The following is a 26,753-nucleotide window of genomic DNA, read 5'->3' as shown; positions in this document are numbered from 1 at the left end:
AGCAATTTTGTAGCTTCACAAATACAGCTCCATTCCCTCACTCTATTTTTAGCTCAGACTGGCTACTAGGAACCACAGCCTGCTAGGGCAGCTGACTCGTAGATGAGCCTGGCAGATGGCTCAATTCTTTCCCAAAAACTAAGCGACAATGGACCTGTCATTTCTAATCAGCCAGTTGATAGCAACTCCTCGGATATAGCTGATTCTTGAGTTGAGTCCCCATATGTTGCCTGGAAGCCTCCGTGTACCCCATCCCAGCTCACACCGACTGAGTAAACAACCTCCATTCACTCCCAATTGACTCCTCTTGGGTTTGTGAGGTTGTAGAACACTCTTCCATCTGGAATGGACATACGATGATCACCCAGTCCAACTTCCTGAGTAACTGCGGGCTGACCAAGTTAAAGCGTGCTGATAAGGTCGTTGTCCAAACGCTGCTCAAACACGGACAGCCTTGGGGCATTGACCACCTCCAGGACCGCCGCTCCCCTCGGCAAGGAAACGGCTCCCAGTGTCCAGCGTAAACTTAAGGAGCAGCTTTGAACCATTCTCATGAGTCCTGTCGCTGGGTACCAGCGAAAAGAGCTCAGCCCTCCCTCTCCACGTCCCCTCCTCATCGCCGGCCCTCAGCCTCCTATTCTACAAACCAGAGAAGCACACAGCCCCACGCTACCCTGCAACAGCAGCAGCTTTTTGCTGTTCAGGTTTGCTCGGGCTCGTTTGGTTTGGGCCCCGCCTCGGCAGGGAGGGTAGGCGGGCCGAGAGAGAGAGAGAGGGAGGGACGGACGGACGTGGAAGCGGCATCGGGATCATCGGCGCGGTGTCCCGGCGGGCAGGAGGCGGCATCGGGATCATCGGCTCGGTGTCCCGGCGGGCAGGAGGCGGCATCGGGATCATCGGCGCGGTGTCCCGGCGGGCAGGAGGCGGCATCGGGATCATCGGCGCGGTGTCCCGGCGGGCAGGAGGCGGCATCGGGATCATCGGCGCGGTGGAGGCGCGGGAGCGGCGGCCGCAGGTGGGAGCGGAGCCGCGGTCGGCGGCTGGCGGGCAGCGCGGCGCGCCTGGCTGGGGCGGCGGGAGCTGCCGGCTCTCCCTCCGCGTTCAGCGCTTGCCGAGCCGTGATGGCAGCAGAGCCCTGCCGTGAGTAGGGCTGCGAGGCGTCCCGGGGACATCGCCGGCGTTTGTCATCGCCGCTGCCTGCCCTGCCTGGCACCCGGCGTGGGGGGAGCAGCTTCTGCTGCAGAGCCGGAGCACGGGGGCTTCACTGCTGCCTGCTCCGCTGCCTCTCTTCCTCATTTACAGCAAACTGTGAAGTACTACAGATCAATAATCTTCCTCTTATGCATGTGGAAGGCGTTCCTGTTGTGTTATTTAAAAAAGAATCAGGCAAACAAACCCCACGTCTCTGAGTTAGTCGCTTTTTAAAAGCACATTTCCATTGTTGCTGAGCTCTGCTTTTCGGTAAGCTTCTATAAGCTTGCCAAGCCGGGACGGAAAACAGTTCAGAATATTAACTGTAGAGTCTGCAAAACAGATGGAGAAGTGGGGATAACATGGTGGTGACTGTAATTCTGTCTCTATTGCTTCTAGGTACTTAACAACAGCAAAAAATGAAAGCTTTCCCATCATGTCTCTCCATGCAGTAGCGCTCGCCAGCTTCAGCAGAACAGAAGTCTTCAAGCACCCCTGCTCTGAGAAGGTGAGGCAAGGGAGACCTCTGAATAGTGGCTCAGTGTGCTCGTTAGCCAGGCGTGATCTTGGTTCAGAAACCAGCTTTTAGTTGTCAGTGGACGTAGTAAGTTATTTTTAAATGCTGGTGTACTTGGGAAACACAGTCCTAATATTGGATGTGGTGGGAGCAAAAGGCAGACTTCTTTTATAGCAGGAAGATGTCAAATTGTCAGTGGCTTTTTTTCTGTTTGTTTTTGTTATGGCAGTGTGCTGTGCTTTCCATGTGCTTCTGTTATATTTCCTTATCGCTGCTCTTTAATCACGCTTTTTTATTTTTTTTTATTTTTTTTTTTTTGTGGTTGTTGGAGGGACAGCTATGTGGCTTTTTCCCCCCATGATGTAGTTGAAATCGTACCTGAATTCTGATAAGAACCGAGAAGTGGGAGCATTGTTTAAAAAAAAAAAAAAAGATAAGTCTTAAAACTCGGCACCCTTAATAGCTGTGCTTACAGATAAGGTAGCTGTATTTATCTTGCTGAGCAGTTGGGATACTTGCATCCTAGAATCTGCTAATTGCTGAGAATTTGTTAATTGTATTGAAAACAATGCTTAAAATTTTAATAAAATAATTTTAAAATAGTTCCTTCTTTATCCACTGATATTGACATGTGATATTTATGTGTATAAAGCCTGCCTACATGCTAGTTTCTCTAAAGCAGTGCAGAGGGGGAAAAGATAGAAAACGCTAGCAGATACTGAAAAGAGTATTTTCTAAGCATTGGCATAATCAAATGGTAAATATTTTAAATTAAACAAAACTATTTTTTGCTTGAAACGTTATTCTTCAATTAAAAGGGAAATTCTCTGTGGGTTTTAATTTCTTCTGCTTTCTGTGAGTCTGAAGAGTATCTGGACAAGAGCTGTACTCTGAGTCACCTCACTCTTCCACATAGGGAGTGTAGAGTTCAACAACCTGGGGTGGCCGAGGACAGCACACCTTTAACTCCCTTCTCTTGTATGGCATCACAGAATTGAGGGGAGGGTGAGAGGAATCCTGGTCGTGCTTCAGTGTGCAGACATTCTCACTGATGTAGGGGGAAGGCATAACACCTTGGTTAAGTGCCTTTTAACAATGTCCATGTCAGAGCAGGGCATCCCTTTCATTTCCCTGGTTTCTGTGATGTGCTCTGCAGGTCCATGACATACCTGAGGCAGTAGGGAGGTGGGGGGACAAATTTTAGGTCCTCACAAAGCATTTATGAGCTTAGGGGGGATACCTGTTGCTTTGCTGTCCTAAGTGTGTCATAGTCTCTTGTTGGAATTAGCCCCTGAGTATCTGCACTAAATTGCTTCCGCGGTTCAGCTTACACTGGTTTGACAGTATGGTGAATCCTGCTTTGAGGGCAGAAATACTGAATTGGAAGCATCATGACTGCAAAAAGTGAAGTGCTGATCTGGTGCAAACCTGCTCAGGCAGTTCAAATGCTTTCAAAATTTTGGTCAGCTTATACTGGCAGGCTCCTCTGCCAGGTCGAGTATTATCTATCTGTGTCACCTATTGTGTTATGCTGGGTCAGTCACATTGGTGATAGGAACCACATGTACTGTATTCTATCAAATTAGGTGACATGACCACACTTGATCACAGTTGTTATAGCTGGGAGATTTAGCAGCACATGGATGAGATATTTGTGCAGTTGATCTTCATAGATTTAGCTTATAACTTGTGTACTTCTAAATAGATGCTTCCAGATAAAAAATGGTGGTTCCTTGAATTCTTTTCCATTCCATTGCTGTTGTTTTGGTAGGTACATGGGCATCCTATTCAGCATTTTGTCTTCTCATTTGTGCCTTATGCACATATTTAATCCTCCTGCTGTAGAGAGTTTCTTTTGATCACCTTCCTTCTGAAATGAAATCAGAGATGCAGAGCTGAGGTGCCAGGTGCCCTCCAGACAGTGCATGATCCTGGGGAAATTTTCAGGCAGCCAGAAATATAGGTAGTGGTTAGGTCACTGTCAGCAGCCTCAGAAAAGTGTTCTTCCTGCTGGGATGACTGCGAGACTGAGGGTATCATTAGCAGAGTGCTGTTATCTTATAACCAAATTGTCTGCCTCTCTGTTCTCATTGTAGTTAAACCACAAAAGCCTAAAGGTGGCGTTCACCGACTCAGCGTGTTCTTCAAATCCCTCGGTGAGGATTAGCTGCCTTGCTCCAACGCCTCAAATCTCTGTTCTCTCAGGTAATGCCAGTTTGTTCCAAATTGTCTCCCACTGGAGAGTTTTACTGGTGCTTGCAGCACTAGCAAAAGCTGTTGGTGTTTGTGTGTACTAAACAAGTCTAGTTTGTCTGAAGAGGGTTCCTTGTTTATTGGCTTTGAGGGTGGCACATCATCAAAATACTTGATACAATTTGCAAGTATAGGTGTTTTTTGCCTTTTAATGGTAGTTTGGCCATTTTACCTAATGCTGACATTTGTGTATGGAGGGTGTGTGAGGGTGGATCAGGTTTCCCATAACAGTTGTGGATGCCCCATCCTTTTAAGTGTTCAAGGGATTGCTTGAGCAACCTGGTCTCCTGGAAGGTGTGTCCCCACCTACAGTGGGGAGGTTGGAACTAGATGATCTTTCAGGCCCCTTTCAGCCCATAAAATTTTACTATTTTTTTTATTGCAACACTAAATGTTTTGCATAGAGAAGATGACGTTTGCAGCCAAAATTGAGGTATTGCTGTGCAATTGAAATGTCAGTAGTTACCAAAATATCTTTCCCTGAAAAGTTTGAAATATATTTGTTTGAAGGTCAGCTAGTTTTAAATTTTCCCATTCCTGTCCTTATATTGCCATGGCTGGCTACATTGACAAGATGTGTGTTTGCAAGTGCAGACAGTAGAATGTGCAGTTTTTCTGCTATTTCTGCAAGAGCTTTGTCCTGGTAAGTGGCAGGTGACTGATCCCTATTACTGACATACTCTGGCTGATTTTGACCTGGCTTTACTAGGATAGCTTTGCTAGGAGCACTTAAAGTTTTGGTTATATGTGATGTTCTCAGTTTTTTCAGCTTTTTGCTTGATGACTGCTGGTCTTCATATGGACTTGCTGTTCCAAAATACATGGGGGGTTTTGTTTTGGTTTTGATCCCTTCATTAGTAAACTTTCTTATTATGTTGTTTGCCTGCTTGCAAGCTTCCAGGTGAGAGACTCATGGAGAAGTTTACTGTTTTCCAATGAAATATGTTCAAGGAGGGCAACCTCTGGGCAAAGTCTGGAGTCTGCAAGACTTGCTGCTTTTTTCACCAGCAGTATTTAGCAATCCTTGTGGTCCTAACTAGGAATTCTTTGTCCTGGACATGATTGTTCTTGATTGTATCTATTCTTAGAATTTTACAACCTACTTATCTTCCCCAAAGGAGATAATTGTTAACTTCATTGTGTTGATGTGGTCAATGGTTTCTTCTTGAACATAGACTTTGTGTCTAATCTCTCAATTACTTGGATTATGGAAGTTCCTCTGGGGCTTGTTGGTTTGTTTGTTTTTGGGTTTTTTGTTTTGTTTTGTTCAAGGTATGGGACTTCAGTTTATTCTTCAAAAGCTACTGGTTGTAGTGCACTTTTCTGTGTCCTGGTAATGTTGCTATGTCTACCACTAAAAGCAGTTTTTCCATTTTTTGTCAAGCTACATAGGACCTTGGCAGTGTTTTTCTTTCTTTCAGATGCATTATAATGATCTTGCTGTGACAGAGCTGTTTGTTATGGTTTTGGCTAAGTGTTGTCACCCCATGAATAATGGACTGAAGTTTACTTTAGCCATTTCCACTCTGACTGAACTGAAACATGCAGGCACATTGACCTCATATTACTGAGTGTATTTTTTGTTACTCTCTCTGCTCTACTGATCTTCCATATGACTTGCTATAACGTAATCTTCTCTCCTATTGGCAATAGGACCAGTACCTGTATCAGTAATAGTTTTGTTTTCCTGTTTTGTACAATAGTGATGGTTTTGAGCACACTGACAATCAGTCACCATTAAAGTCTTAGCTAATTGTGTTTGGATAGTAGCAGAATACTCTTGGTTTATTACCTGGCCTTTATCAATGACAGAATTGCTTCCTGAGTGCAGAAAGCAAGAGCTTTCTTGCAGGAAGAGGCAGCAGTGAGTGATGAGTGAATTCAGCTGTTACCTGTCTTCTCACCTGTGTAAGAAATGCTATACATTTTATTCAAGTTGTGTATTAACCTTTTCTTAGTATTGTTTCCTAACCTCTTGTTTTCTTCTATTTTCTGAACAGATGAATCTTCAAGGCCAGCAGTGATTGGACATGCTGGAAGTTTTGGATCGTACCCAGGCAGTGCTGAAGCTATCAGAGACATTCTCGTGTCTGTTTTAAATGCATCTGGTTTGAAGCCCTCTTTGGTGTTGGAGCAGAGCACAATGCAGGGAGCTGAGCATCCGGACAGTGATGTGGAACAGTGGGAAGAAAGCAGTGCTGGGGACAGCCATGATGACAGCGACAGTGATTCTGTACATCACAGCTCTGCCTGTACACAAACAGACATTCGGTTTACACGGCCCCGGGCATGTTGGAACAACACAGACTGTGATTCTCCCAAACCTTCCCTGGATACTTTCCCTTGTCCACATTCTACTGGTGGAGATCCTGCTGCTTCCTCCTTGAATGGTTTTACCCTTTCAAGCATGTCCCCTCTGAAGCGTGACTGCTTTACCCAGGTGACGTTAACAGGAGGCACCGTCACATCCGCTGTTGTGCATTCTGGTAAAGAATCTTATACCTGCCCTGAAAGAGACTTGGCTTTCACAAGGTTGCTTTCAGATTCAGCTTCTGGTAAAGCAGATCTAGTGAAATACCCTTATGCCGTGGAGCCTGTGCCTCTCAGCAACAGCAACAGCGATTCTCCCAGTGGCCTTTCCCAGTCAGAGCCAGTCAATCTGACAGGTAACTTTACAGGTGTGTTTTTGTTGAAAGATCTCTGGAAAGAACTGTAATTGAAACAGGCCTTATTTATGGTGATTGCAAATAAAACAGATGCTGTCTTTCAAAATAGTAGAGAGGAGAGAAAGAGCTTAAAAACCAAGGAGAACTAGAGGGGTGGACTTGATAAAATGGGAGGTGCTCACACATTTGCAGTAGGCATCTCTCAGGATGCAGAAATGCCTCTATAATACACAACTGTTGATAAAATGTAAAAGTTGCTGATCTGTGTGAAATGTCCACTGGCTGAGCTTTCTACCAGCTTTATCTTGTCTTCACTGTTACACTTTTCCCAATATCAGATACCATGGATCTGGGCATTGGGTAGTGATTCATTGGTGTGTGTGGGGTCATGTTGTGATTGGCAGGAGCTGGAGGACAGGAAGTCCTTGGATTCTGGGGTTTTGGAGGCAAGGCATTATCATCCAGTTTATTATGACTCAATTGGCTTGTTCTGAAGCAGGACTGTTTTTTCTTTTCCCCTTTCCAAGTGCACCTGAGGTTTTGTAGACACAAGCGCCCATCTGATGCAGAACAGGTTCTTTATACCTTTCCCTGGTTTCCTGACATATGGATAATGCTGTGTGTTGTCTGTGAAGAGGACTGGCTGAGGGCTGCTAGTAGAGACGTTGAGCAGGGTGCCTTCTGTCCCTGCAGTGTCAGGGGACTCCGGGCAGTGTAGGCCTGTAGGTGGGGAGTTGTTCAGTGGGAGAGTGCAGCACATGTCCCTGAGATGGCCGGGGGAGCAGCTGGCCTGGCCCTGGGGCTGTGTGTGCCTCCATGAGATGTGCCAGCCTTCCTGGGCTGCAGGCTGGGGTCCCTGCCCTTTGACTGAGGCAGCAGAACAGTCCCCTCCTGTTTAACAGCTCATACTGATAGGGGCAGCCTTTGGTACAGCAAGGTGAAACGTTTTGGTTTTGTTTATAAGGGGCGTTAGTGGAACTAAGAACTTAATTTAGGGCCACAAAAATGATCAGATGGATGGAGCACCCCATCTATGATGACAGACAGAGCTGGGGTTGTTCAGCTTGGAGAAGGCTTCAGGGATACCTTGTAGCAGCCCTCCAGTACTTAGAGGGGGTCTTATAAAAAAAATAGGAAGGGCGATGGGATATTAGGAAAAAGTCATTTACTATAAGGATGCTGAGGCACTAGCAAATGGTTGCTCAGGCAAGTTGTGGCTGCCTCATCCCTTTAAGTGTTCAAGGTCTAGTGAGTGATCTTTGAGCAACCTGGTGTATTGGAAGGTGTCCCTGCCCATGGCAAGGGGTTTGGAACAAGGTGATATTTAAGGTCCATTCCAATCCAAACCCCTCTATGATTCTGTGATGATAGATTATAAGTTTCAGAAAAATATTGCAGCTGAGGTCTGATTTTTCTACTGGAATAAAGGCAAAGAGCAGGGAGTATTAATCTTGCCTTTGTATTATAAAAAAATAATACAAAGTCTGGGTTTTGTTGGTTTGTTTCAGTTTGGGTTTTTTCTTCTCCCTTTGGTCAATGGTAGTCCTAGTGGTGACACTCTACCAACCTCCACTTCCAGTTTCTAATCCTTTCTAGCTATTCACCCAGAACTCCAAGGTTTGAACTGGCAGGAGGGTCTCAAACTGGCATGTGCTGTTGGAGGGCTGCGTGCTCTTAATAACACCTCTGTCCTCTGGGACAGGCTCTTGTCTTCAGTTAGTATGGGGCGATTATGGCTGTTTCCTGCTGCTGGGTGTTGCACTGGCTCCGTGCCTTCAAGAAGTGCCCGTCAGGGAGAAGGAAACCGCACCCAGCAGTTGGGGCTGGCTGAGGCCAGTCACACGTGTTTGGGGAGCTGGGTCTGGAAAGCACAGCCCAGGCTCCCGGGGTCAGCGGGGACTGTGAGACACGTGCAGAAGAACAAATCCATCGTGCGTGACTCGACCTTCTGGCACGAGTCGGATGTGTCACAAGCTTGTGTTGGGGTAGTAGCGCTGCTGGCTCTCCAGAAAACAAAGGGAGCGAGGAATGTGGCAGCCAGGTGATTGAAGAACAGCATCCTTGATTTTACTAAAAAATACTCCTCAAAAGAGGCAGGATCCTGTTAGACACTTTGCATTGTGGTATGTTCTGTCTGCCTTAGACTAAGGCCTTTTCTGTACAAAGTGAAAACTTCTGTATTTCTCCATTCCTCGTTGCTTTTAACCATTAACACGCTATTGGGTAGCTTGGGTAATGAGGTCTCATTCTCTCCTGCACTGTCCAGTACTCTGAGGATGTGAAAAGTGAATAGCAAAATGAAAAAGAATAAATATAATGTGTAATTTGAGGACAGGAATTACACAATAGGATTTCCTGATTTGCTATTCTTCTGCGATTGCTGTCTCAGAGATGGTGGTTTCTCACAGAAGAATTGCTGAGGGATGCACAAGATACAAGAAAACTATGTAGTATCACTTAAATCAGAATAAATATTTTTCTTTCGGTGGAATTTAATTTTTGTTTAGTGGGATTTTCTCTGGTTCCCTGAAATTCCCAGTAGGCCTTGTTCTTACATTTGAGGCCACCAGAGAATGGCCCTCATTCAACCTTTTGAAAAGGCTCTGTCACTGTTAATGAAGAGTTTGTGACTGAGTTTAGTGTTTTCTGGGGGCTTTGTTGTGGCCAGTGTGTCACTGGGTTCACAGGCTTGTTCTTGCTTTTAACCTCTACATACATCAAGGTCCCTTCCTTTTCTGGGTTTTGGGGCTCTTTCCCCAGTCCCAGCAGCCTCCAGGCAACAGTGCTCAGGGGCAGAAGGGCAACCAGATAACTTTTCTACATCAGACCCAGAGTTGCATCCCATTGCTGGATGTGCTGGGCTTTTTCCTGTGCATTTTTTTACATTCTCTTTAAAGATGAAAGTGGGTTGTAAGAGAGAGAGATCACATTAGATTTCAAAATTATATTTAAGCTGAATTGTGTCTTTTGTTTTAAAGAGAAAGTAATAATTGTCCCATTTCCTTATTTCTGCTTATTATTTTTAGTTTAGAGAGTAATATTTGTTATCTTAACTGACAAGAATGTAGTTTATTACCAAGCTCTAGAGCTTACCTAGTAAGATGAATCATCAGGTAGGTATGAAAATAACTTAATTAGCCCATTAAATGTGTTTTGAAAAGTCATGTTGTCAGCCTTTCTGTTTTTCCTTCATGGTATACACAATGGAGGTATTAATAATTCTGTACAAAACCTCTCCATCTGTGTCGCTACGCTCGAGCACAGTATTGACTTTACAGCCTGATGTCATCAATGCTCAGGGCAGCGTAACATGGTTTCTCTAAGTATGGCAATATAAATAATCCAAACTAGGCCTGAGAGCCAGTGCCCCTTAGCTGGAGAAAGGTTTTACATAAATTATGACCATATTTTGTGGGAGCTCTGTGACTTTTAAACAAATTTAGGAAGGGCATTTTTTAAAAAAATAAAAATCCATTGGTTAAGCAGTGCTATCTGCAAAGGCTTTAAGTGGTGTCTGTGTGGTGGCCGTTTTCCACCACAGATGGTCTCTTTTGTCCTGTAAACATCATGAGAGTGAAACAGAAATTGTGTGAGTTCCAAGGTCCAAGAAGAGGCAGTAAACACCATTAAAAACCTGATGTGTGCCCTGCTGTGCAATGAAAAGTTCTTATTGGAGAAAAAGAGATTTAAATTTATTTCTCATACTCATCAGTGACTACCAGTAGAACAAAACTTCAATTCTAGGAAGCAAGGAATATTGTGGTTATTTCCACAGTTGGATGTACTACCATTCAGCATGTATTGCATTTGGAAGCAGGAGGGAGATTTCCTCGGGGTATGGAAAGATAATGGCAAAATGTTTTCCAAACTTAATGTTTCCAAACACAATGCCAGCATTGATATGGGGAATCTTTTAAGCTGGTGCATCTCTGCATGCCCAGACAGCAGTGAGATTTGTGTTTCTTCTGGCAACTGTGAATGAGCAGAGTGCAGTTAGGTGGCTGCAGAGCATCACTGCAAATCCAGCCTCAGGTTCTGTTTGTGGTTGTCCCCAGCAGCTCAGGCTGTAGCTTGGAGAGAACTGGTGTGAGAGGGCAGTGCTGCTGTCACAGAACAGCATTTAAACTGTGTTTCTCTGGTAGTTGATGTTCATGCTTCAGGTTGCCAGAATAGTTCAAATACCAGTGCGTTGCTCACATTTTTCTCCTCTGTAGCTTCTACCACAGCCTCCAGCCCCAGTGGTGTTCAGTTTTGGGAAAAAAAAGTTCGCTTTGCTTTCTGGAAGTCCCTGCACGCATCATGGGAGCTGCAGAGAAAGAAGTAACTAATAAAGCTTCTTGTTATACCCACAGCTTCTACTTCTCCTTTGAATATAAGTGCTATACCCTTGAATCGTTCATTGCAGGACATCTGCATGCTTCCAGAGGATGTGGAAAAGGTGAGGACAACAAATACTATCATCATAATGTTTTTGACGTTTTATTGTGGCAAAACCAAATGACGAGAGGTGTTTCTCAATAAAAGAACTTCATGATAGATGTATTAATCTTTACAAAGACTCTATTTTCCCTCTTCTTACCCTCTATGGATGAACCTACAAACATAAAATGCCTATTCATAATTTGTCTTCTACTCTTGACCCATTAATTAAGTATTTTAATTATTTTTAAATAATGGAAATATATACAGGAACAATGTATGTTTCTGCTTTTCATTCCATTATTTCCCCACACATTCTTTGAAGGCAAACTTTAACATTAGTAACTTTAAAGTTGTATTAGAATATGTTACATAGATATTGTTGCAGCTGCATGCATATGTATGAGATTTACCTCCTGCTTTACTATCATAAGATGGGGAGAGGATGGGGTTTTTTTTGTGTGTGCTTATGATGAGCATGTGAGATTTGCTGTGAAAGAATTGCAGTATGAATAGCAAGCACAATAACTCTGAGAGCTGCAGTAATTCAAGCAGTTTCTCATGGTTTCTTATAAGGGCCCCAGACAGTCTTAGGTGTGTTGCCAGATAGCCAGTCCACTCAACCCTATAAACAGAGCTAAAGATGAGGAGCTAAAGCTGTCACACATAACTCTGTGTGCTAAATGCTAAGCTTTTCCCACAGTGGAAAAAGAGGGGTTAATGGATTGCAATGAGTAGGATTTAATATAAAAGAGCTTTAAAAATGTGCCTAGAAAAGGAGATTTTTTTTTGCTGGGCTGTGTGCATGTGGTCCCATGTCCTGAGCCCAAGAGGTAATCATCATCTTTGTGCACAACACTGGTTTTACTGGAGTAGCAAGTTCCGCCTTTGGTTTGAAGCTCTCAGCATCCATAAGGTGCATTTCAAACAACAAAACCCACTAAATAAATCCCACACCAAAGCTCAACAAACTTGGACTACCTTTTCATGTTGTTTTCTATGAAAGGTATCTCAAAAAGGAGACGATGTTTCTCTATCTGTGGTGTGGGACCTAAAACAAAATAAATTTGTTTTCAGACACCAGGACACCAGTGAGCAGGTATCTGGATTAGAAACCACTATCTGAGCGTGGAGTGAGGCAAGATTTTATCAGCTACTACTACTGTGCAGAGATTGGAGGGTGGTGTGATTGCAAGTTAAGAGATAGCAAGAGCTCAGTCTGTTATGAGGAAGGCTGCCTTTAAAAAAACCCCAAAGAACAAAAAAAAAACAAACCCAATCAAACAAAAGCCCACAAAACTTAAAATATTTTTAGCTTGTGAAGTAATCTCTTTGAACTTTAGGACTGAAAGTTAGGTTACATGTGGTGTCAGTCAGCAGGTCCTGGAGTTGTAGTTGTGGGCCAGGAAGGAAATGGGTCAGATAATCTTAAAGGGGCTTTCCACTGATGTTAGTGGGAGAGGTCAGAAATGACAAGGTTGGTGTGTCACAGCTGAGTTGGAACTGCTTTGTAGGGTGAGGGAGCTATCAGAAGGCAGAGCTGAAGGTTGATAGTCATGCTGAGTACAGGAGTCTGTGTGTTCTGTTTCAGGTTTTTGCAATGCAGCTCTCTCAGATACACTCATAAAACATAATACGGTCAGATACGCTTTTATCAGCAGGGCATGCTGATAGGCAGTGCTCTGCCACTAATTTGAGACTTTTTGTATCTTTAAAGTAGGAGATATCTCCCAAAAGGAAAAAAGGCTTTTATATTATTTCTTTGCTAATGGAAAGATAGCAAACTCCTGGACTCCTAAAGTTCACAGAAAGTTGTTTTTGGGGAAACTATGCACCAAGCAAGTAATACTAATTGGTGTTGGGAAAAAGATAAGTCTCTTCAAACACCTACAGGGACTTGGGTGCTCTCTAATGCTGAGATTAATCTTGCCTACGTGTATTTGTCTGTGAGCTGTAAGAAAGCTGTGCTGTTGGTTGTGCTCCTTGAGATTCAGCTATTCCTAAACACATCATGATGTCTTTCTTTGTGGTTTCCATACAAATTGTGGGGAAGTCATGAATACTGATGTTGAATGGTACAATTTTCTGAGAATAAACCACTTTTAGAAAGCTTTAATTATCCTGCACTCAAGAATTTCTAGCCTTGGATACTGCCATAGGTTTTTAGATGTAAGTTTAGTTTTGCACATGTCAGTTATGGGGAGAGAGTATCCTGGGTTTTCTCTGGGTTTCCACCCAGGCACCTGAGTACAACTATCTCTCTGTGATGTATCCCCTTTTGAGCTGAGACTGGTGTGGGACCTGTGTCCAGGCCATCAGCACTGCCCTAACTCTTTAACACATGAAAGCATTTTCCTAGCTCCTGTAGAGCTAGGAAAATACTAGAAATACTTCCCACCACTTGTAGATCTACACTCCATGCAAAACTTGCCACTTCAGGCCTCCTCCAGCTAGCATGTGTGCAAAACTGCTTGTACACATTGACTTGAAATTAAATGTTAAATAGGTTATTTGGATGCATGCTTGCATACTAAATAATGCAGTATAACTAGAAGACTACATCTCTGAAATGCATACATGTACATCAGTTAGTCATGTAATCAAGCTCATTTTTATCTAAAACTGGGTAAGATAAGAGTAAATTGTATGTTATAATCAAGGGTGAGACAATTATCTGGGCAGTTGCCTTTTGCATATTGCTCCTGAATTGCCCTTGGGGTGGTTTTTTTGAGTTTGAATAAAAGGTCAGACAGGTTTAAATTTTTATTTATAGACTTGAAAAAGTGTGTGTGTGGGGAAATTATAACATTTCACTTCATCTTAACTAAATATCAAATATGCTGTGTACTAATGAGCATTCCAATCTTGTGTCCAGGAAAACGCACACTTTTTTGTTGCAGATATGATTATAGCATCACTAGAAAAAATGAAATGTAATATCCTAAGCCAACAACAAGCAGAGTCTTGGGGTGTGGAGGAAACGAGTGGATCAGATGGCAGCTATCACACTGACTCAGAGTTATCTTCTTACCCTGGAGTGAAGAAGTCTGATTCTTCTGTTACCTCTTCAGATAGTGGTTATGAAGGCAAGTTATTTAATCTAGAACGTAACCTTGTCTGAAAGCCTTTGCTGTTTTTTTCCTGTGCAAGAAAATACTAAACAAATTGGGGTATTGCTTGGAACCACATCCTCTGTTACTTTCTTTGAGTCTCTGGAGAGCTGGGTCCATTGATGATCATTATGCCACAGCTGTTTTTCCTGTGGCTCACATACTTTCTTTTGAATGTTCGTATCTCTTTTGTATTAATTAGAATTTTTTTTTTTTTACATTAAAATGAAAATGTAAGGTTTAAATGCCACAAGCCAAGCATGACTGTCCACAGAGCATGCCTGTAGCTGGCTGTTTTTCTTTCTCTGCCTAATTTGGGGGTTTTTTTGGTAGTATTTGCAGTTTGGCTCTTCCCTTCTGTGTTTGCTTCTGTATTATGCAGATGAGGCCATGCAATTGATTTGAGTGAGACTTCCCAGAGTTTTCATTCACATATAGTTTAAGGCAAGATAATACATGCTCCTAGCATTATTATGCTTGAGTCAGCACATGAATTTCTGAGTTTAGTCTCTTGGATAGTACAGTTCTTAGTGATGAATCGTAAGTCTAAATGACATAGCTTCTGTGGAAAAATTAATGTTGTTCTTGGACGTGAGAAGGGGAGAGACCACTGGCAAAATGAAAGATCTGGATTTATCACTACAAGATTCTGGCTAAGATGCTGAGGGACGTACTGTATGGCTGACTCCTAAGAACTAGCCTGCTCTGTGTATGTATAAAAACAATTAAAATTGCTCTATAAATTCAGTCTGTGTGCTAAAGTTTAGGTAAGTGAAGAAACATAAATTTCAGCCACTTATAAATGCTAGAAAAGTTTAATTCATCTTGTTCTTGTCTTGGACAGGCTGTGCTTTGCTGCCTGTCAGTTCCCCAGTGCATCTACCATCACGTCATGAGGTCACCAGATTTCGTTGCCACAGTGACTCAGAGGATGAATATGTAATTATTGGTAAGACTTTAAAATTCTAACTGCAGAAACAGATAGATTGTTCAGTTGAATCTATTCCATTGTTTGGGAATTGTCTTTGTTGAGTAGATGTTATTGGAGGAGAAATAACATGAGAAAATGGAAACAACTATGTGTGTGTAGTTCCTTTTTAGCACACATGGAGAAATACCAGACTGCTGCAGTGTTTCCTTTCTAGGAAAGAATATCTTTGCTGGTTTGACAGTGTGGTGAGCTGACCCTGGCTTGGACACCAAGCAATCACCAAACTGCTCTGTCACTTCCTTTCTCCACTGGAAAGGGAGATAAAACATAAAAGGCTTGTGGGTTGGATAAGGACAGGGAGACATCACTCACCAAAAACTGTCACAGACAAAACAGTCAACGTGGGGAAATTAATTTATTGCCAATCAAATCAGCATAGCCTAATGAGAAATTAAATCAAATTTTAAAGCCCCTTCCCCCCACCTCTCCCTTTTTCGTGGGCTGAACTTCTCTTTCAATTTCTTTACTTCTTGGGGCTTCCCACACATCCTGTTAGGAGCCTGCTGCAGCACGGGCTTCTTCCCTCCAGGTCACAGACTCCTTTAGGCATTTTCTTGCCCTAGCCTCAGCTCTTCCACAGGCTGCAGGGGCATCTCTGCTCCCCCATTAATCCCCACGGGCTGCAGGGGCACTGCTGCCTAACCAGGGGCTGTGCCAGGAGCTGCAGGGGAATCCCAGCTCTGGCTCCTGGAGCACCTCCTGGTCCCTCCTTCTCCACTGACCTTGGTGTCTGCAGGGCTGTTCCTTGTACATATTCTCACTCCTCTCTTCAGCTGCAACTGTGCAGAGGTTTTCCCTCCCATTCTGACTTATCACACAGGCTACAGCTACCACCATGGGTACAGGCTCAGCCTTGGCCTGTGGTGTGTCAGTTCTGGAGCTCTCTGGCATCTGGCTATCTCAGACATGGGAGAAGCTTCTGCCAGATTCTCACAGGAGCCACCGCCATAGCCCCTCCTGCTACCAAAATCTTGCTGTACAAACCCAACAGAGAGACACAAATTATGTCTAAGGATTAAACCAAAGGAATGTGCATGAAGGAAGTGGGGAACTGGCACAACCTCAGTCAGCTATAGCAGCATTGTTTGAGAAAATTTAGGACATGATAATTTCCTAATGAAACAGATTGACTCAGTTTTAGGCAGCCTCTCCCTCTGCTTCAGGACTAGAGCAGAATGTCTCTGTTCTCTTTTAGTCATATGTGCTTTGCTTCTCTTTAGGACTTTAGAAGCATTTAGTTTGCTTCTGGTTTTTACATATACAGAAATAGAAACCCTTAAAAGTGGCCTGTTCTAACCTTTGTTTTATCTCTTCCTGGTAACAATTGGATTTTTATTATTCTCTTTGGTTTTAGAGATTTATTTTTTCCTCTCATCTTTCCCTGATCTACAAGTGAAGAACAAGCTCCCAAAAGACTGCATTCCTAGTAGCAAGAGTTACTTTGAGATAAATGGGAAATAAATGGGAAAACATTTGTCTTGAGAGCAATAAGCATGGTCAAAACTAACACTACCAACGTGAACACCTTACTGGCATAAGCATATTGTGTCTATGTAAACATAATGAAGTATATCCTTTAATTTCATTCATCTCACCTGTTACTAACACGTTTATAGCATTATCATGTTATGTTTGTGATTGGTGTCTCCAAATATCTGTCACTGTCCAAAAAAAAAAAAACTAATGTGGCTCTGTACATTATTATTTATGTTGAGTGACTTCTGTCTGCTTGACCAGCAGGCACTTAGTCTCTCCTTATCATTTCAGCTCTTGAAGGCAGGCTGATGGTGATGATAGGATGAAAAGGTATTAAGGAATATTCTTCATAATGTCAGAGATATGCAGAGGAGATGAGACTCCTTATGCCTGTTTTACAGCTAGTGCTGAGGTTATTTCCCACATCCAGGAAGGGTGTTGGAAAGATGAATATATTTGAAACTGACACTGTGGTAGCACAGAAAGTATTTTTAAAACAGTGCAGAGTAACAGATGCTTTGTTTCTTAAATGGCTTGATAAAATTGTCTCCTTTACTGCAGAACTTGAAGACCTTGAAAATCTGTCTGTCGACCCTGATGAAAGGTGTGTATCTTCACTATAATAGGCCTGTGGCTCTGCCTTTTCTGCTGGAGCAGCTTTCTGGTGGTTCTTCTGGCTGGGGCAGGGAAAGTTGTGGGAGTGGTAAATTGGGCCCTCTCAAGGAAGGGGAAGGAATGCTGCTTGACAGCAAATGTCTCTGGTGCTTGGCTAAGCAGTGTTTCTCTGGTCCCTTAGTCTTGCTGGAGGGTGGTATCTGTGGCTCTTTGAGGGCCTGGGTGTATCAAAGAAAGAGGGTACCAATAAAGGAATGTGAGAAAACTTCTCAGGGATGCAGAAAAGGCAGTGGAGATGCTGATGACATGCTGCTATTTTTTACTGACAGTATTCCTTACCTTTCAGATCATCTTTTGAACCAGGCAGCAATTCTGCTGAAGCAACAGCCCAGGAGTTGTGCAGAGCTTTCAGAAAATACTGGTTGCAGACAGACTCTGCAGTTCAGCTGTCTGGTTGCCTGAGCTCATCTAAGCAGAGAGTGAGTCTGATCTGAAAACAACGAGCTCTTTATTCAGTTCCCCAAATAATCATGGTCTCACTGCAGCTGCTTCACTGCTAGGAAAAGGAGGAAGCTATGTTAAAAAAAAAAAAAAGAAAAAGAAAACAAATACAGATGAGTGCTTACAGTTTATTTGTTCACTTTATCTAGATTTTTAGAAAATGTCTTCTCTCTCCAGCAATTTTCAGCACATTTAAAACATATAGTTGTGAACAATCAGGATGTGCTAGAACAGATATGGGGGAGTTTGAGGGTGGACTACATGCAGGTGAAAACTGAATTTTAAAATACCAGAGTATAAAGGGAGATAAACTTCTCCCACAGCATTTAACATATGTTCAGCTGATGGGCTGCTTATATTCATGAGCTTGTCTTTCCCAATAGTCTGTGCTGAAAGAAGAGATTCCAAGAGAACTTGAATCCAGTTTGAATCTGGCTGAAGAAATAAAGATCATATCCAAGTTGAGAGGATCTTCTGGCTGGTCCCCACCAAGATCACAGATTATATTTAATATTCATCCTTCAGTCAAGTAAGTATTGAGGGATCTGGGGATTATCATTCAGTACAGTGTGGGGAAAGCTGATGGAAGGAGCTAGGGTGATTAACTGATCTAGTGCATCTGCAGGTGGTCTGTGAACAGGTCTAGAGCTGGTGCATGGCACAGCCTTCTGCAGTGTGTCACCAGCCTCACTAGAAAACAGATGACATCTTTTTCCCTCTCTTGGCACGTCCTGATTAACACAGCACGTGCAATTTTCCACGTGGTACTACACTTACTGTTTGGTGGTATGGTGGCAGGGTACTTAGCTCCTGAAAATTTCATTTTGTGACACTGCCTGGAGAATACTCTTGTCTTTCCCTGCTGTCCTGCTCATATTTTATGGATAGCTGGTTTTCAGAAAGGGGGAGGGAGGCACCAGGTCATGTGTGAGGAAGTGGCTGCCTCACCACCCTGTGTCAAGTGCTGTTAAGTGCAGACAGTAAGCAAACTGACTGTTCCTTGTGTTGCTGTGGGTACAGTTGCTTTTTCAGTTGCAAATGTAGATTTCCCCTGACCAAACCCTATGCCACCTTAAGAAATGGAGAACATTTTAGTTCTTTCAACAAGTGTTACAGAATCTCCCTTCTTCATGTAGAGGAGTAGGAGTCAGCTCCTGAGGTGGACATTGTCTTTGGTGCCAGTGTAGCTCTTTTGCACTTTGGAAGAATGTTAACTAAAACTGTCTTTTGGGTGCTGAATGGTCTAACTATTTGCCTCTATATACAGGAGAGATGCGGTGGTGGCTGCTCAGAACTTTACGTGTGTTGGTTGTGGAACCCCAATAGAAAGCAGTAAGTATTACCAAAACTGGCAAAAAGCCCCTAAAAAGTGCAGTACTTGTACTGCAATCAGTACTGTAATCAGACTATAATCCTCACCAACACAGATGTAGCACAATTTTTAAATTATCTGAGCTAAAAGGCAAATCTCATTGTTGGATGTGTCTGCGATAGTAAAACAGACAGTGGGATCTTTCCAGTGTCTGGAATTTTTCATACAATACAGAATACAATACTTGATAGATGTCCTTCTCATACACAATAAAAAATTCATAACAGTAAACCACAAAACAGAAAAAAACTATACAAAAAAAAAAAATTAAAAAAAAAAATAAATCAAGCTTCCAGAATGGAAAGTGCTGGTTTTGCATAGTCCAGTTGTTTATTTTAATAATTCTTTCCCTGTGCCAATTTAGACATTCCCTCCCAAAAGTCTCTTTTTAGAAACTGTATGCAAGCTTACAGAATCTGTGGTTTTGTTCTTTTGGGGTGTCTTTTTAAAACTTTTTTTTAGATCTTAATCACAACATCCCTCTTGTGTTTTTTTTGGATTTTTTTTTGTTTAATTCCTGATACTTTGTGAGAACTGCTTGAAAGCACAATGATTTACAGAACTGACAAGTGGACCTTACCTAAGAAATATTTGAAGTGGTGCCTAAGTCTTTTCTGGGTCAGTTCACAAGAGCAGTACTTGTGATATCCTGTAATGTATCAGCAATTTATGATGGCATATTAAGTTGAGCAAATAGGAGATGCTGTAGTAGCTGGAAAAAAACCCATTTTCTTGATGTGAAAAGGTATTGTACAAACATGACTCCAAAATTGGTGGAAGTATTTTTGTGGTGTGTTTTTACCTTTCTTTTGTGGTTAAAGCAACAGGGGTTTTTCTAAGATCTTATGTTGATAATTATAATCAGTTGAACAAATACGGAAATGAGGAAACCTTTGTGTTCTAATGCCAAGTACAAACCTTGTACACGTGTTCACCACAGTAATAAACCTCCCCCCAACTTTAAAGAATAAAACAAAAAAGATACTTTTCTCTTCATTCCGCTAGATCAGAGTTATATAGACAGACTAGGCATACAGACAAGAATTGTGTCCATAAGTTTTTTAAACATTCAGGATTTCACTGCTGTCTGCCTGCAGAATATATCAGGAGACTCCGCTATTGTGACTACCTGGGGAAGTACTTCTGTGACTGCTGCCACAGCTATGCCCAGTCTTCTATTCCTGCCCGAATACTTTCAAAGTGGGATTTCAAAAAATACTACGTGTGCAACTTCTCCAAACACCTACTGGACAGCATATGGCAGCACCCCATTTTCAATGTGTCGTCTATTAACAAAACCCTCTACACGAAAAGTAAAGAAATGGACAGGGTCAGGGTAAGTGTGGCTCTTTTTATTAGGAATTTCTGGGTCTGAGACTTTCAGGAATAAGTCCTTAGGGCAGGATATCTGGTGTGTGTGTGTGTGTGTGTATGTGGTAAGAAGGAGGGCTGGTTTTCTTTGATTTACCCCATCACCACTTCTGGGACTTGCTCTCTTTTCCCTCAGGTGAAGAGAGCAAAGAGAGGCATTTCCAACCTATGCCAGAGGTCTCCTTAGCCCTGTTGTCTTTGGGGGGCGTTTCCTTAGTGGTTCCTGGTTTTAGTGCATATAAGGGAGTTGGTCTCCTGCAGTAAATATTTATATCTTCCTGGCTTTTGGATGGTGGAAAGTTCTGTAGTTTTTGAATGACTCCTAAATTTTGTGGAAATTAGGGGAAACACCCTTGGCTTATGTAAGAGCTGTACCTCCTAGAGCTATAGGGAGAGTGTTCTGCTGAAGACTGCAAGTAGGCACGTGTTCCCTTCTTGGCTGAGGAGACACTTACCTGTTCTTACACAGGTGTGGGTCTAGTATGCATCAAAACCTGCAGCCATTTTTGGCATAGGACTTGCTTCACTTGTCAGGGAATAAAATTAGCCTTTGCCTGCCTTTGTCTTTCGTGCATTAGAAAATCCATTCGTTTAATACTATGCTAAGTGTAAAGTTCCTTTTTTTAGGTGTGTTTTTGTGTACTTGCAAGGGTTGCTGACTCAAATAGTGGTGTTCCTCACTTAGGAATATATAAAAGAAATGCTTTTGATTTGAAAATGGCTTTGTTTTTCTTCTCCATCTTTTAGGAGGCACAAGAGCAGCTTTTTCATTTAAAAAAGCTTTTGAAAACGTGCAGGTTTGCTGAAAGGTAAGGACTGTGATTATGCATGAAAAATAGCTTAGTAAACTGTCCATGATGTGTTTATAGAGCCTTCTCTAGAGGCATTTGGGTGCAGTTTCATATAAGTTGATATGATCATTAGAGAACTCTATTAACAAAATTGCCTTCTATTGCAGTGCAAATGTTGAGTGAAGTCCAAGTTTTATGTGGTAGCTGTTTCTTGTAATGTAGTTTGGTTTTAAATGTTCGATGGTTTTAGTTAGGTGTGTATTTTTTCCTGTTCTGTTTCTATTAGGTTCTCACTCATTCTGAAAAGGTCAAAGATACTTATCTCTCTGAGAATATTTGTCTTTAAAAAATATGTTGGCTTTTTTTAATTAACAAGTGTGTTCTTTGACCATTTAAAGATTTCTTCCAGAAATCTGTCATAATGCTCAATTCAGTTCATTTTATTAAAATATTCAAATGAAGTAAGCAAAAGTGATAAACGCCAAAACATGACCTTGCTTGTTGCTAGAAGTGAAAGATTTCTGGTGTTCGCCTTCCCAAACTGTGGGCAAAACTAATACGTAAACATGTGAATTTATTCACTGCAGAATTGCTGATCTTTTCAAGAACAGGCATAAGCAAAATAAGATTTAAAAGTAGGTTCCATTTTCTCTTTGACATAGACCTCTTTTTTATGCATCAGTTACATGTTGTTCTCCAAAATCAAACAGAAATGTGTTTTTGTCTCCCTTTTGTTCAACTCCCCGTGATTCCATTACTGAAATAAGTGTAAGGTTCATCACTCTACCTTCTATCTGCATCAGTAATATTTTATAAGCAATAGCTCTATGTCCAGTGTTCACCTGCTCACCAGAAGCATAATTTCACCCAGTAGTGATCTGTGCAGGATAAAACCCCTCAAAGTCTTCTTTGGAAAGCAAATAAATAAACCTGGCTTATTATATTAGATACTATATGGGATTTTACCTACTTTTCCTGAGGTAGGAGAGAGCCTTTTACACATTATTTAAGGATTGCTGGGGTAACTGTGTATGGCAAGTCCAAATGCATGTTTAATGAAGGTGGAATGCATGTTTAAAGAAGGTAGTTCATTCTAAATCCCAAACCTCCCAATTTTTATTAAAGTGATCTCAAATTGGAAAGGGAGATAGCAGGAACTTGCCTTGTATAATCCCTGTGTGACTAGAGAAGTGAAAGAAGCTTATTCTGGAAATGCACTTGAAAAAACAACTTTTTTCTTACTTTGGGTTTTATTTCTCTTTGCAGTGTACTGAAAGAATTTGAACAGGTCCCCAGCCATCTGACAGAGGAGCTGCATCTCTTCTCACTGGATGATCTGGTGAAGATCAAACGAGGGCAGTTACTGCCTCTTCTTAAAGATATTCTGAAGAGCTCCACCTCTCATGTAGATGGCTGTGAGGTAATGAAAAAATAGGGCTTTTCGTGTCCTTGCAGCTGCTACTGTAAGGAAATGTCCTTGCTGCCATTTCCAAATAATTTTTTTCTTAGATTTAAATCCTACCCTTTTGCTATTGTTGTAGCTCTGTCAAGCGAAGGGGTTTATCTGTGAATTCTGTCAGAGCGCAGACCTGCTCTTTCCATATCAGACTGCCAAATGTAAAAGGTGCAAAGGTATGTTCCAGACTGAATGTTTTTCTTTCTTGGGGGAATTTTGGTGTATAAAACCATTTAGACTTACTTTAAACACTGAGAACTAGCTTCACTGAAAGCACGTATATTTGAAAACCTGCATGTGCATTTGGAAACCATGGACAGCATGTATCTTTGAAATACAACCTGTGGCAGCTGTTTCATATCAGTGAATTCAGAGGGCAAAACCAGTGATTTGCCTGACCATGGTTATGCTTGCAGGGGGAGGCTATTTTTTGGGTCTAGGCATGAGAGAGCTGTTTTATCAGACCTTGCCAGCATTCAGTGTAAATTATTACAGTGGTGGTTGTTGTCCAGGCCTTGCACTGCTTCTGTTTACTTCCATGCTGAAACGTATACTATAGAACATCATTCAAGGAACACAGCTATTGATTCATGTTTTTTAATTCTTTTTTTTTTTTTTTTTTTCCCTCTGAATGCTGCTCTGTATGTATAAACAGAGTGCAAAACATGCTTTCACAAAGCATGCTTCAAGTCTGGAGGCTGCCCCAAATGTCTGCGGATCTCAGCTCGGAGGACTCTCTCAGAAGGTCCATCACTGGTGCCTCAGTGAAACTTGGTTCCTCTGACTGCTGACTTTAGAAGATGCTCAGAGCCAAATCTTCAGGTGCACGACTAAGCATTAAATAATGTTGTTTTAGACATTACTGTTTTTAATGCATGTCTCCTTTATGGGGGGTAAAATAAAAAAAATAGAAAAACAATCAATATCAACTTTATTATCATCATCATCAAAATTCACCCCAATGGAGTTTGATCTTCACCGTGACAGACTGGATGTTAATTTTTTGGGCTGCCTTTTGTTGCTATGTTTTGTTCTTGTATGTAAGAATTTTAATACTATATTTTTTCATGTAAAACTGATTAATCTCTGTAATTCTGCAGATAATGTATAGATAGTAAGTGAATGTTGCAAGTGGTTGCCCATGTTCGATTTTGGAAATGGGGGAAAAAGTGGTGAAGTGCAAAATCGTTCTCTGAAAAGCTTTACAATAAATAGAAAATACTTGTCTGCAAGTTTTAGGCAGATGCTCATCTGAAATTGTTATGGCAAATGCTTATTGTGAACCAGTGAATTTTAAATTTCTTTTAAACACACCTATGCAACAGCCTGTGGTGAGTTTACTTGGTCTGCTGCTCGGTGCTCTTCACACTTCACCCAGCTGGTCCTTCACCCCATTCCTCAAGAGGACAGAGGGAGAAAATAAGATAGAAGAACTCACAGATTGAGATACAGACAGGGAGATCACTTGCAAGCTACTGTCATGGGTAAAATAAAACCCTTGAATTGGAGAAAATTAAATGTATTGTAAATTGAGTAGGGTGGTGAAAAGCAAAGACTAAACCAAATAATTTTCCCTTACCTCACCCACTCATTTTCCAGGCTGAACTTTGCATCTTCATTCCCAATTTTTCTACATTATAGCCTGCCCTACGTGGTGCAAGGCAGATGCAGAATTTGGGTTGCTGTCAGTTCATAACTGTTCCTTTCTTCTACTCCCACCTCCTCACACTTTCCTCTTGTTGCAGTGGGGATCCTTCCCATGGGCTGCAATCTTTCAGGATAAACCTGCTCCTGTACAGACTCTCCAGGAAGATGTGGTTCCTTCAGGAAATACTCATGTGTTCCAGTGAGGTCCTTTCCATGGACTGCAGGGAAATCTGTGCTCTGATGCCTAAAGCACCTCTTCCTCCTCTTTTTTCACTGACCTTGGTGATTTTGCTGCTGTTTCTCATGCTCTTTCTCAAATACATGTTCTCAGCAGTATCACCATCGCTCAGCCCTGCTCTGTGTCCATCAGATCTGGCTGGAAGCAGCTGTATCTGGCATGGGGCAGTCCTGGCCTCTTCACACAGGCCATCATGCAGTCACCCAGTGCCAACATCTTGCCATTTCCACCAGCTACTCCAGAAGTTTCTTTCCAAATCACTTAGAAATGTGAAGATGGATGGTGAGGGATCAGGAGAGATGCTCCTGTCTAAATCCACCCTCACACTTGCAGACAGAGTCCTTGCCTGAAGGTGAAGTGCTGGAAATTGAAAGCAGCTTTCTTTTCCTGCCTGGTAGGTTAGTTCTAATGAAGCCCTTGCCTTCAGAAAGATAGAGCAGCTGCTCAAACCTGTAAAACCATTTTTGTGTTTGTGCTATGGAGTACCAATGAACAGAGAAATCCTAGGACCTGAAAGTACAAATCAGAGTTCTGATCTCTCCAATACGGTGCTGTTAGTATTTTTAATTTTTTGTTCTCATTTTTTGCATTTTTCCTGCTCTCCTCATCTGCTTGCTCCACCTTTTAGCAAGGAAAGGATCTGCCACCTGGGAGTGTATGAGTTCACCTCCACGTTAATGTTTACGGTACTCCTAAGCTCACTAACACTTCCACTAATCTGTTTTTTTCTGTGATCAAAAACAGCTTTCCTGCTTACTGCTCTGAAACAAGATTACCGTCTCTTACACAAGATCACCAATGCAGGGTGAGATGTGGTAAGAAAGAGCCTGCTTTTGCAGCTGCCTGTATTTAATATTATGCAAGAGTAAATTCTCATTTAAGTTGGGTGCACAACTAACTGAGTCACATGAAAGGCATTGCTTGCAGGGATTTTGTGCTTACGAAGGAGTAGACGTGAATGATCCTTCTGTGGGATAACCTGCAGGGCAGCTGAGTATGTCTTTTTCACTATTCATTAATTTAGAAGAGCTGATCTGTTTTCTGGCTGTGCTTTTCATGAATGTTCAGGTCTTACTAAGCAGTAGCAGTGCACAGGAGGGGGAGTGTTGGACAACAAGTTTCACATGTGCTCAGTTCAGTCCAGGTCTCCGCAGAGCCGGTACAGCTTATCCTCACTAATTATTGCTACCTAGCACAGCACAGGTCTGCAGCAAGAGCAGATCCTCAGTGAGTTGGTAAAGCTGGAAAGCAAAAGACCTGAGAGGATCAATATGCTTATAGGCCAAGTAAAACTGGTTAAAATGTTCTGCTGCTGAAGCTAAAGTAAGAAGGACTAAGCTGTGAGATGCCAGCGGGTTGGTCGCGAGTTGGAAGGAACAACTCTTTTCTGCGTTTGAGAGGATACTGCATTTGACTGTTGGGTCTGGAGGAGGGTCATAACAAATCCACATTCTTGTGTACTGGTGTCAGCACAGGATAGCACAGGAACACCTTGAGGCTATTCACACTGAATGTCTGTCTTCTGTGGTGAGAAGCAAGGCACGGGTGACTAGACCTGTGGACCCGAGGTGTTCTCAGCATTGCTGAGGTGAGAGTGTCTTTTATCAGCTGCTATCCTAGGACTGAATAAAGCAACCATCATGAAACTGAATGCATACATTATCTTTCTGTGCTGGGTGACAAAGTGGCTTGGACAGAAAGGAATGACTTCTGTGTACAAACCCTCTAAATGTCTTTAGGGTGTAGCCAGGTTCTTTGAATCCAGTTTTGAGACCCATTAAGCTTCTCAGATCACTACTGTGCTCTTGCTGAGCATATCTCTACAGCTAAGTACTGAGTTTGGTTATTTCTGAGGCTATACCAGATGATAAGGCATAACCAAGACAAGAATTTAAGAAACAAAAGCTATATGGCTACAGTGAACTTCTTTGCAGGAAGTAAAATCCTTATATGTGTAATATATAAAGTCCTTATATGTGTAAGCTCTGAATTCTTTGACAGAAGCAGACCTAAAAGGGGTAGGAAAAGTCGGGCCGGTTCAAAATAAGCTGCCTGCTAGCTAGAAAGCTGAATATATTCCACACAGGACAATTACAAGAGACCTGATTTCTTCAGCTAAGGAAAGGGAGCTGTCACACT

General features: G+C 42.2%; 1 protein-coding gene across 2 annotated transcripts; it reads left to right on the top strand.

Moving 5' to 3' along the window:
- Positions 1 to 792: 792 nt before the first annotated feature.
- On the top strand, positions 793 to 26,265 carry RUBCNL (rubicon like autophagy enhancer). Of its 2 annotated transcripts, none has more exons than XM_015646983.2 (16): positions 793 to 1,015; positions 1,591 to 1,699; positions 3,805 to 3,913; positions 5,962 to 6,627; positions 10,980 to 11,065; positions 13,922 to 14,132; positions 15,001 to 15,105; positions 17,185 to 17,227; positions 17,585 to 17,717; positions 18,123 to 18,268; positions 19,007 to 19,071; positions 20,209 to 20,447; positions 21,230 to 21,291; positions 22,540 to 22,693; positions 22,815 to 22,905; positions 23,385 to 26,265. In XM_015646983.2, exons 2-16 carry the CDS (start codon positions 1,628 to 1,630, stop codon positions 23,495 to 23,497), a joined length of 2,295 nt encoding a protein of 764 aa, XP_015502469.1. In that variant the 5' UTR covers positions 793 to 1,015; positions 1,591 to 1,627; the 3' UTR covers positions 23,498 to 26,265. The 2 variants fall into 2 exon arrangements, with proteins under 2 accessions (XP_015502469.1, XP_015502444.1); XM_015646958.2 differs by having other exon boundaries at positions 5,962 to 6,639.
- Positions 26,266 to 26,753: the final 488 nt, after the last annotated feature.

The sequence above is a fragment of the Parus major genome, chromosome 1, assembly GCF_001522545.3.
Source record: "Parus major isolate Abel chromosome 1, Parus_major1.1, whole genome shotgun sequence".
Lineage (NCBI taxonomy): Eukaryota > Metazoa > Chordata > Aves > Passeriformes > Paridae > Parus > Parus major.
This window is presented reverse-complemented; position numbering and strand designations above follow the sequence as displayed.